This window comes from Candoia aspera, chromosome 5 (assembly GCF_035149785.1).
Source record: "Candoia aspera isolate rCanAsp1 chromosome 5, rCanAsp1.hap2, whole genome shotgun sequence".
NCBI lineage: Eukaryota > Metazoa > Chordata > Lepidosauria > Squamata > Boidae > Candoia > Candoia aspera.
The window spans coordinates 54,270,960-54,283,727 of record NC_086157.1 but is presented as its reverse complement, the minus strand read 5'-3'; the positions used below and the strand labels follow the sequence as shown (position 1 = coordinate 54,283,727).

The 12,768-nt window shown below is 35.4% G+C and overlaps 1 protein-coding gene across 1 annotated transcript; it reads right to left on the bottom strand.

Annotated features, from left to right (window-relative positions):
- Positions 1 to 3,005: 3,005 nt before the first annotated feature.
- On the bottom strand, positions 3,006 to 6,375 carry PRRG1 (proline rich and Gla domain 1). The gene is made up of 3 exons (XM_063305230.1): positions 6,337 to 6,375; positions 5,186 to 5,346; positions 3,006 to 4,456 (listed from the first exon to the last, which is right to left on the bottom strand). The coding sequence occupies exons 1-3, from the start codon at positions 6,344 to 6,346 to the stop codon at positions 3,953 to 3,955; spliced, it is 675 nt and encodes a 224-aa protein (XP_063161300.1). The 5' UTR covers positions 6,347 to 6,375; the 3' UTR covers positions 3,006 to 3,952.
- Between the last annotated feature and the right edge of the window lie 6,393 nt (positions 6,376 to 12,768).

Below are 12,768 nucleotides of genomic sequence, written 5' to 3'. Positions count from 1 at the left end.
TTTATGACACGCACATATACTGCATTTATCCTGGTTTGATAAGATATTAATATGGCATTTTGGGCACTAGAAAGGATTATGAGATTTTTCATTAAAATATGCTGATTTGACCTCCAATACAAGCTAGATTAACTGTTCCACTCTAAAATTCAAGTATTACTTGTTCTTTCCTAATATGAAGAAAACTATTTCTATCCAATATAAGAAACTAGCTAATCCACATTTAACTGTCTGCAATGCTTTCCACACACCAACTATTGGAGTAGGATGGGAGAAAAAAACTGATACATTGCTTTTGTAATTATATTAAATGTGCCCCTAACAGAGATACAAGTTGATTTACTAAAAGGTTGTCTTAAATATTCCAATACCTGAAGCAGAAAAATATTTTCCCTGTCTCCCTGTCACCTACTTTTGACACAAAAGCAACACCCATCTCTCTGTCTCACTCCTCCACCTAGGACTTGGACCACAGCATAAAAACATGAAGATCCTTACATGAATGCTTTTTAATCCTGTACTCACAATTACCTTATCTCAATTAATTAACTACTTGGACCAACAACTAAGAAAACAAAGATAAAAATGCAAACAGGAACCCAAAGTGTGACCAGAAAAAAAAAAGGTATAGAGGCAGAGAATGAATGAGTGTAGTGAAGAAATACATCAGATCTATATGCATTTTTGTTCTGTCCAAAATAATATCATCAATTGGTTCTGTGCTCACCATAATCAACACATTCTAGAGTTCAAGACATCTAATTCCTACCACCCCCCACCCCCCTTGACAGCTTAAAAGAAGAACACAGGGAAACAAAACATGGTACTATATTGCAACTGGTTCACTGAACACCACAAAATGATGTTCAACAAGGACACATGTTCTCAGAATCTGATTCCATTCATCAATTACTTTCAAGATACGAAGGACACACCATACATCTTCTTACAGCAGGAATGAACACATAGCCTTCAAGACATTAAAGGATTCCACCCTCCTCTATGCTAGCAAACATGGCTAATGATGCACTATGTCGGAACAACATACGGAAGGTCGTGCATTGCCCATTTGGCCTTACCACTATCACCAGCTCTCATGAAATTTTTTACTAACATAATAAAATGAAGCCTTAATATTTGAAATAGTGCTGAAAGCACTTTATATATTAATAGACCTCCAAGATTTATATCTATAACTTAATAATCCAAATTAAGAGACCTACAGTATACATCTTTTGCTCAAACAATACACTCGAGAGTCTATACCAGGGCAAACTAGTGATTTCCTCTTGTTTCATTAGCATGCTGCAGATAATTGTTTATTTTAGGATCTGGGCATCCTCCCTGCCAACCAGTACTCTCTGGGACAAACAATTCCCACAGATTTTTGGACCTGAAGTGCAACCTGGATCATTCAGACACATTTAATGCCTGTGCATTAACGTGCTTCTTTCAAGCTACTCAGGAATGAAACAAAACTATGGAATTTCAGAAAAAGGAATACACGTGAAAATACTCTTTTCTCTCATATATGTGTTTCATCATCTTTTTACAACCCTGGATAAAGGGGTGGGGAAGATTAGCAACAAGGAAGAAGCAATCCTTTTCAGAACCCTTTTTGGCTCACGTTTTACCCATAGCCAAATTCTGAAGCAAACTTCTGTTTAACTGAAGCTTCGCTGTTCTAAAACAATTTGTTCTCCAATAGCCAAAAACAATTGATTAAAAAATTATCTTAGTGTGCAAAACAAAAAACATGCATAACCATAAAAAACAGAGGATCTTAAGAAAAGTTCAGCATTGAAAAAAGTATACCCAGGCCATGCTGTAACCCAGACCAGCAGGCTACCCTAACTTTAAGGCACAAAAGTAATACCAAGTGGTACAAGTTGCTGAAATGCAACCAAATACTGATTGGGTACATTTCCATTTGCCACAGATAAGCAAAATGCTGGGATTACCAAATAAATGTGCTAATCTCAGAAAAATATGTAAAACATAAACAAAAGCAACCTACCTTCAATGAAGCCACTTATTGTATTTCCTGTAATTTAAACAATGAAAGCTCCCTAGAGGAGCTTTTCTATAGGAACTGTTCTCATTGTGTGTTAACAACATACAACTTCCTTCTTCTTCGAAGGAGAATAGTTGGGAAAACGGACAGAGAAATTTTAATATATGTTGATAGAAATGTAGTTCATAGTATTTCATCTGTTGTGGGAATGTTTGTTGAAATGAAAAGGATGTATATAAGAGCATGATTTTGCCCCTTTGTTATATGGAAGTAAGAGTTGGGTATGTGAGAAGAAACATAAATGCTGAATACACAGGAATGGGTGCTTTAGAAACATATATGGCAAAACAAGAAGAGATAAAAGTCAAGAATGTCTATGCGCTGAATAAATGTGGATTGAATATAAAGTCAATGAACAGTGCAAAAAGAGGTACATTGAAGTAGTTTGATCACACAGAGGGAGTCAATGAGGATTAAATCACAAAACGAATACATGAATGAAAAAAGAATGGTCAAGTGGAAGGGGAAGACTGAAGGCTGTGGTTAGATGGAACTGATGGGATCTCAAAAAAGACCATTGAAAAGTTTAAAGAAAAGGCATTGTATGAAGCCATGTATGGAAGTGGTAGAAGCAAAGATGGTCTGCAAAGACAGAAAGGTGTGGAAAGGTACAGTGAATAGTGATGATGGAAACACATCTAAAATTAGTGTACATTACTTTTTAAAATCTCACACCTTTTATTTCTTTGGCTTGCTATTTCTTATTCCTTTTCTGTACTCTCCAGTACATTGCTTACTGCACAAAGAAACTGATAGGTATGTTAATACTGAATACCATTCTAACTCTGTTCAGGCCTTATCTAAACCAGAGGGGTCATAGTGAAAGTTTGTTTGCTGATGTCACTCCAATGACACTGGCTACCTAAAGAATTCACTCATTTTATGTAAATGACTTTTGGAAGGAATCTTTATTGGGAAAAGTAGTAATTTTACATGAGTCATTACTGAGATGTAAACCAGCGTGACTACTCTTCTACAAACATTTATACTCAATGTACAAATGACTGAAGAGAAGCCATTGTCATTAGAGTGATGTCAGCCAAGAGAGAACATGGTGAGTGCTCCAGAATCATAAAGCCTGAAGAGGGCTTACAAATGGAAGTGTAGATTGAAGCATCACAAAATTTCTTTAGCACTCTTCTGAAGGATCAAAATATATGTGCTTGAATATAGTCAACCATCGATACATCACAGTTTTAATTACAGTAGAGTTCACTGTAACAACAAGTAGAAGCATTTTAGTGACAGCATGACTATTCCTACTAGATGATTTGCTTGTATACAAGGTTTCCAAAAATACTTATTTCAAGGGGAAAAAATGTTAGCATTTCTTGCTATAATCCATTTTGATCAAGGTAAAGATAAAGTCTTCTTCAAGCCACGCTTGACTTCTGATGATTTCATGGACACATTTATATAGTTTTCTTGGCAGCAGTACAGAAGTGGTTTGCCATTGCCTTCTAGATGTTTTCTTGACTTCCTAGTCTAGCCTACAGCCTTGGCATTCCCTTGAGGTCTCCCATCCAAATACAAATCAAGAGCAATCCTCGAGTTCTGAACCTAGATAAGGTCAGTCTTGTGTTGCCATCTGCTTAGACAATCCATTTTTACAACTGAGCCATTTATTAGCATCACTTTCAATAATAGAAAAAGTATACCACTGACAATAAAGCCATACCTAGAGTCATATATATTCATGTTGAAGACTGTTTTGTTTTCCCAAATGTGGGACCTCACAGAATAAACCAAATTTGGAGAATAAGAATTGGCATAATACAGTGAAAACCTTTGAAACCTACAAACATCAAGCTGCAATAAAGTGCTAAAAAGTCTTAGGGTTCATTTGCTTCTACAAAGGGAGCATGTAATCTTTCTCTTTCATTTGATGGTAACTGGAGGGACTGAAATACTATTCACAATGTCCTCATATTGAGGAGGGGGATCCAAATGATTTGCAAATTCATTTCTCTGTGTGCTATTTTCACCAGCAACTTCCTCATAGGATGGTGGTGGTTCACAGCTTGACAACCGGATTGATAAGGAATCCACAGGTCCCTCTGTGTAGCTCAGGTACCCTGGAGAGTATCCACTACCTTCAAACATTTCTTCTTGGGGAGAATGAAGAATGATGAATGACTGAGGGAGGGGACTTCTCCCATCAGGAATGCTTCTGTCACCTGTATCATCCCTGCTTCTGCTCTGTGTGTACATGGACCGTCCATGTGGTTTTTTTTTGAAAAGGCATCTCCATGTGACAAATATAATGAGAACCACCACCAAAAGGCCAATGATTAGAGGAAATGTTAGGTAAAATGGGTACCAGTTTTGTCCTGTGTTACTTCCTTCATGGAGTCCACTTGTGTAGTCCTTCCAAAATTCTGCCTAAAAAAATTATAATTGAGGGTTATTATAATCAATTTTTATATACTGGTGCTATAATTATGGTTGTTTGACATTTACTTTGATTTTGTATTTACATTATTGCATTCAGTTGGAGTGGCTGAAATGGCACAGAAGCATTTGAAATAAATAAAACAAGAATGAACGAAGAAAAAGCGAGCTCCCCCTTTTAATCTCTAAAAGGAGGAACTCTCAGTGTATTGACATTTGTACCAAAGACTAAGCTTGCAAGAGATGTGAACAAAGTAACCGATATGAATGTTAACAAGGACTATGTTAAACTTGCAATTATAAAAATATTAGGACCTACAATTATGACATTTAATTCTAATGAATCTTCTAATGCGTATCCAGGAATTTAAATTTGGGATCTCTAGAAGTTCAACTTCTCCATGTTAGAATAAAAAAATAGCTGTACGGTATATATTGGCCACAGAAGATAAACATGATGGGCTCTTACAAGCCTGCTGAAAGTTCATTCTGGAATGATTCAGCAGAAAGGAGCTGACTCAAAGTAAGAATCGTCTAGGTCCAAAATTTAAAATTAAATATGTTTAATGACATATTTTGTCAGTTATTTTGTAGCCTCATTCTTTAAGATAACACAATGGATGCCACAGCTCTAATGCAGTATTATATATTATATGGGAAATATCAGATGGAAAATAAAATATGTGAACAACATTTTGCATTTTTGATTAGGTAGCATACCGTCTTTTCATCATTTTCAAATGCTTCTCTTGCCTCTTCTTTATTACAGCGTTCTTCATAACATTCACGCTCAATGTTTCCTTTCTTAAGTTCTTCCAAACCTCCATTAGCTCGTGGGTATCTTTTTAAGATAGAATTGGCCTTAGCCTCTGTGAGGAACACTGCAGAAAACAAGGAATTACTAATACTTTAGAGCTGAGGAATTTATGTTCAGGATAACAAAACTGATCTTGTGGAGCATGAAGACATACTGTTTGTGTCAACTTAGCAGCACAATTAGTTCTACAACCTGTTAAGTTAATCAAGCTAAACCGCATCATAAGGATGGGAGTAAATAGCAAGATTTAAAACAGTATCATTAACATGTTTCAGATACTTCAGATAGAAACCTCATCCTACGTCTGTAAAGCTTTAATCTATTGGATTATGCACACATAATTTATGTGGATACTGTGTTCATAACGATGTGGGGTTGTTTAAGTGCTGGAACTAACTACAAAGCAATGAGAAAATGATTGTGGACACTTACAGTCAAACTCCTGTATGTTAAAATTTAACAGAACAACTAGTATACAAACATCAAATAGAGCATGCTCAACTGACATGTTGTGTATTGCTTACTTTTGGCAGGAATGAAGAAAGGCAACTTTCACAAAACAAAACAGGAAGTACTGGCACCCTAATTTGTCTTATATTCAATGCTTTTCTCCATGCTGGAGAAGAAACAGTAACATTTATAGAGAACTTGGAGCTGGGAAATAAATATAGATAACTTTGGGAAGAGAACCTACGTGCAGCTACAAATAATTTGCACTTGATAATCTGACCTGAAAATGTTTAATTAGTGCCAGGTATTGGGGGGTTGGGGGGAAGAAGAAGGGGTTATCTTGTGATCTCCCCACCATGGATACTTCACAAGCTCATTTTAATGTTAAAAATAATGATTTAATTCCTTTCAAGTAGAAGTGTTGGTATGGAGGAACTGGTATGGAGACTCTTACTGCTGAAGTAGGTATAACTAGAAAGTTGGGCATATGAAGACACAAAAAACTCTTTCACCAACAGAGATAAAAAATACTTGTACAGCATTACACTCTCTTCAAAGTAAATAGTAACTTTATTATTAGGTACAGACAGATACATGCACTTACCACCATCCATGTTTAAAACCTTTCCCTAGAAAGTGCTGCAAGGAAAAGAGAAACAACTTTTGTTAATGGGATAAAAAGTTTTAAATCAAGGAGTATTGATTAAATGGCACAAATTGTATTACAGTTTAATCTGTTCTGATAATGTAGATCTTACTGTTCTATTCTAGTATCTCATGTATTATGACTAAGTACATAACACTGTATTTTCATTTTAAAAATGCAGAAAACTATAAATGCCATCCTTTTGTCAAGTCTGTGTTTCACATCTGAAATGACTGATTAATGATTTCCATTAATATAAAACCCTTTCAGTAGTGCATGGGTAACAGAATGTGTATGACCAATTTTGAACCAGAACTATCTTGTAGAAGATTGTGCTCTTTGTTAAAAGAAAAAAAATGAATTGACTGCACTGTATTAACAACAACTAAGACAGTTGTTTTACTAAACACTCTAGAAAATGTAAATAAAGTTTAAATTAACTATTTCTCATTCTGTTTTAAATTGTGATGCAATGTTTAGCAGACCCTGGGGACACAAAGGATGCAATAGGACTGCTACAGAAAAAACATGTCAGTTCAGAAGAGAGGGGAAGCGTGAGAAAAAGACACAGAATAATTCTGCCTGAACTATGTTATTTATAAGTTGATCTGGAGAATTGCTTTGGCAGGCTTTCAAGATTCTGTTATATTACCCTACTAGCAATGAAGATCATTCCAGAAATCCAAGTGGTGCTTGTTTCCTGAGTTTGCTAGCTCTGAAGAGCTTGACAGCCCCAAAGCATGTTCACCATGGTTTAGAATAAACAAGCTCTCAAGAATACAAAAAACAAAAGTGGATATTGGAATGTACAGTACTGATGTTCACATTCTTATTCCTTGATAGAACGTAAGAATGTTCTGTTAAATTTTATTATCTTTTGCTAGGTTTTTTTTTTTTTACTTTTTAAACCCGTCCCACCTGATCATGCAGAGAGGGCATGTTACGGACCCCGTCTGTAAGAGAATTCCATCTGGTGGGGTCCAGGAAGCAGGCCTTCTCTGCAGTGGCTCCCGCCCTCTGGAACATCCTTCTCCCAGAGATAAGACAGATTCCATCTCTTGTGGCCTTCTGAAAACAACTGAAGACCTGGTTTTGCCACCTTGCTTGGGGTGGGAGGGAAAGTAATCACTCCTGGAGATGGCTAGTGCCCTAAAATGGCCCTTTAGATATATATGAGCGATACCACAGCTACCGTCATCTGGATTTTATACTGTATATGGGCTGAGTTATACATCAAACTATGCTAGGGATTGCCAGACAAGTCACACTGTATTAAGCAATAACATGCAGGTATTGATTGGGTTCATGCAATGTGTTAACACAAAAACAGCCACATTATGGCTTAGAATGATGTGTGAACTTAGATAACGTTTCACTCCCTCCTCCAAAAAGAACAAATTTGGAAGGATATTATCAGCAAATAACTGAAAGCCACTGAATGGTTTAGGAAGAATGAATAGGCTCATCCCTTCTCCCTGCCACTTTTTTGTCCAAGCATACATAATCCATTAGAGAAACTGGCATTTCTATGGCAAACTCACAATTGAATTTAGAATAAAATGGATTGGCACCTAATTTTGTTAAACAAGAACTTCAAATATTTGCAGTTTTTATTGAGACCATGCACACTGTTTAATGTCATTGTGGATCTCTCCTATAAGGCAGTGTTAAGACTTGTTAGATTTATATCCCACCTTTCCTCTAGGTATTCAAAATGGCATACGCAGCAGTCTCATTTTTCCCCCCTCCACAACAACCCTAAGAAGTAGGCTGGGGTGAGATAGTGATTGGTCTAAATTCACATGTGAGCTTCCACAGCTGGACTAGAACTTGGGTTTCCCTGTTTCTTAGTCCAATGCCTTAACCTACTATACTGTGCTGGCTTTTCAAATGCAGTTTGTTTGGGAAAGCACCAAGTATCACAATAAATATAAATTTGGAATAAGGATTCCATTTCTTTTTTAAACCCAGTAGAACGAAGTATTCATGAACAGTAAGTGCTGATCCACATAATATATGAATGGAGCACATACAAGAACAAAACCATTTTAAAGACAGTTTGTGTATGTGTGCAATATATTCATTACTTACTGTCTGTAATTTAGACAACATATAAAGTGTGCTTTGGAAAGATATTTATACTAATGATATTTTTTATTTCTTCAAAAGTCAGTAACATCTTAAATCAAATTGACCTTTTAAAACTTTAGGCCAAAAGCCCCTAAATAGTTTTCTAATTCTGATACTTTTTTCCTCTACCAACATAACAGACAGACTTTTGTGCATACATTCAAGATATACAATTGTTACACTCTAATGTGGGTGTTTATGGAATTGTTTGAAATTCTTCTGAGACAGGCAGTGTTTTGTAAAACTTTTACTGTTTTAGGCGAGATTGAGTTTTGCCTGTTGTTAAATTAATGTCCTATAAAATATATATTGCATATCTCAATACTTAAGTGTATGAAAACAGCTAACAAACATGTAAATCTAGTTAGTCTCACTAAAGTCTTATTGAAAATGCCTTGTCTTGTAGTTCTTGAGTCTTAACTTTAGATTTGGGCCAAGGATTAGAATGTTGTACACTTCTTTGTATACCATTTATTAAAAGTACTTAACCTAAAGAGTCAAATGTTAGCAAAACTGATTTATTTTCCTGTATTTAAGCCCTGTACTTTCTATGATGTGCAGGGAACATTTTATGAACAAAGATCTGATATAAGGAAGTGGCTCAAACTAGAGACTTCATATTTTATACTGTATTAGATCAAATTAGCACTGGTTTAAGCCAAGAACCTCAAGTCGCAAAGAGAAAGTACGGGGGGTTGGGAAGCACTTTACTTTGGTAAGTTATATTAAAAAGACTTAGTAATGTGAGCATTACACAGAATCCCACAGGTTTCAGCCACTTATAATAAAATCTTAAAATACACGAATCACTATTTGGTAATGCCAGTACTGTATATCTCATAAACATCTACCAAAAACTATTTGTGTGGGTTGAAATATATCAGTTTAATCAGGCAGAAAAAACTATTAGGCACTTGGGAGGACATCCTATACTTTTCAGGGTAAATTTCACTTGACCTCAGTGCAGTTTATTTCTGAATAGAAAACTTTTCTTCAGTCCAAGAAATGTATGCCCTGAACAGCATTAACATTTCTGTGTCCCTGAGGAAGAACAAATGTAACAGAAAAGAGCTCACTGATGGTGCAACAAGCTTGAAGCAAGTGACTTCTATGGACTATTGACTTATTTTTAACTCTCCTACATCCCGGTCTGCCTATCTTTGCCACCAATTCCTTTTCATTCCTTTCTATCACAATCTTCCAATTTATACCATTACAGGCCTTTTAACAGCTCTGTCTCTCAAAAATTAAGTCTCTGCCTTTTAGTTATGAACACAATGCTGAACCCTGAACTGAAAAACAAAACTCTGGATCCTAAAATGCAGTTTATTTACAAGGTGCACTGGAAAAAAGAAAACCACTTTTTTAAAAAAATGAATAACATCAACATAAAAGCAAATTCTTGTATACTCACACATGGACAAAAATAGCATTAAAACAGTATGTACATATTTTACTCAACTTTTCCTTTTTAATTCCATCAGATTTAAGAGAAGCTGCTAGGCAAAACCTAAAGCTTTGAAATAAAACAAGCTATCAACACTATTAAAAAAAGGGAAGAATGTTCTGTACTGTATTGTGGTTTTTGTAGTGTACTGAAGCAAGCAAAACCAGAACTATTAATTTAAAAAAAAGTAGAAAAAAAGTAGGCAGAGAAAGCAAGGCTTAAACACATATACTGACACATGAAACCTTGTTTCTTTTTTGGAATCTGAAGTATATGATTATCAGAAGTTAATAATAATAATATTTTATTAATTTTATATGCCACCTGACTCACAGTCTGGGTGGTTTACAATTGTTAAAAATAAAGAACAAAATACAAAAAAACAAAACAAAACGAAAACCACACACACACACAAAACCAGCGTAAGACAGAACAACGATGGAAAAGAAAACAAACCCAGAGGGGAACAAAAAAATAAAAAAGGGGCGTCAGTCATCTTCGCCAAAGACTGGGCATTTCCCGATTCTTACTTTTATCACCTTATCATTTTCATATGGAAAGTTTATCTGTCCTTAGACAAACTTTTTTACTTTTAACATGATCTTATTTTCTCACTTAATGTTCAATTATAAAGCAATTCCTATGCATTATTATAATGTACATGTTTTCAGAAAAAAGCAGAAAAGTTCTCAGGAAAAATACATGCCTTTTTCCCAATTCTTCTCCCAGAACCACATATTTAACTTAATTAACATTGCAAGTTCAGTTAACTCAGAGGGTCAGTTTTTTTTTTACTCCCCACCCCCCTCACTGGGGACAAGATTTATTCAGGTTAGAAATGCAAACAGCAGAAATAGCTAACTATGCAGAATGTTAAAGCTTTCATCAGGAAGCAGAAATTTCCTGCCCCTGAGTACCCATAGAGATTTTACCTCCAATCTACTGATAGTTAGACAAAGCAACATATTCATTGGTGGCAAAACATAATAGCAAATAATATCAGCTTATTTATATTTTATGAGATACAGCTTTTCAACAAGAAGTTTTGAAGCTAAAGCATCCTGACCCTTCTTTGTTCCTAAAGGTACCACTTCAGTTTCACTGCCATGCTTTGACCAGTCTTGCAGTCCTCACTGCACAGATGGAATCAACAACTCTGCATCTTTGTTTTGGCATTTTGAGTATCTGAATAAAAAAACAGTATAAAACCTCTTTCCAGACTTCTTGTTGCTTCACAAAGGACCCAAGTAACACAAGCTGTTAGCATCAATACAGATATCAAGGATATACACAAAAAATCTTGCATACAAAATGGTATACATGGCTTAGTTGAATTGGTTGAATTCACATAACACATTGACATTTCCTAATCTTGATGAAAGATGATGGTATAGTAGTAACGTACCGTTGCAGTCTTTTGAGAAGTATTTCAAATGCATACCAACACCTTGTTTGAATAGATGAAGGATTGCTACTTACATAAGTCACTAAGCAAGTAAGAAAACTCACTAATCTTTCTGGCAGAAGACAACCTAAGATTTCCCCTTGATATTAAAGGGGCTACTGACATTTCTCAACAATTGATAATCATAGCTAACACAGAAGGGGAGCACAAGAAAGAGGAAATAAAAACCATGTTTGCCATTTCCTAACATAAATTGGGAATTCAAAGATTCAGTGTTTTGGCAGACCAATTCAATCAGAGGGATGGTACAATGAAAATAAATGCAAAGGAACTGCCTTAATTGAAACCTTATGGGATTCATACCTGTAAGATAAAAATGAAGAAGGGGAGGGTTTCCTCCCCGCCTTTTCCTTTTTAAAAACAGTTTGGTCTCCCACTGACACCAAAAAGCAATCACAGTCATGTCTGTCTATATGGGAAAAATTCCAAATTCCATGGTTGGGTGTATCTTTATCAAGACTAAAGTAACACAAGAAAGTATACAAACTTCAGAGTCCTCCAGAACTGTTCACTGGGTAAAATGCTATAAAAAGAAATGAGAAAGTCCAAAAATTAAGCTAGATGTTTTAACCCATGAAATCTCCAATATAAGATCAGTCCCACCATGGAATTTGTGCAAACTGAATGGTTGCTGGTATTAGATTACAGGCATGCAAAGTTTTTGGATCCTGTCATTCTATGTTCTGTCATGGCACATGCTCTCTGACAGAGAGTAACTAGTCCAAAGTCATCCAGTAAGTTCGCACGACTAAGGGTGGACCTGAACCTACATCTAGTACAACCACTACACCATACCAGCTATAGTTTGAATATACATGAAGAGAACAAACTATGGATAATGCTGAAAGTACAAATTTAACTTTGATTTACAATAGCCAGTTTCTCATAATATGTAACTGATTAGATTTCCAAATTGTTTCTTGGAATTTATTATGTAAAACCACTGTTTTATTGCAACTGAAATGTAATACCTATTTTAGAAAGTGGTACATTTATAGAAACAATTATCTCTATGTATGACTGAAGCTAACAGGTTAAAAACCTCAAAATCAGAACGACAATACGCATATATATATATATTCCCTCAAATGTATATATGTTGAGTCTGATGTATATAGAGATATTGTCTCTTATGCATATTGCCCATGTATTTTAGTCCTGTTTCACACTACAAAACACAAGTCACACTTAAGTTTAATGTGTTTGTGATTTTTAAAGAGAAACAAGCAAAAGACATACATGCCCTTGGATGCAAGGTACAGATTGTACTTGAGCACTGACATAAATAAATCAAATCATAGCTTGTAGCAATTGATGCTGTCATGAAACACATCAACACATTAACAAA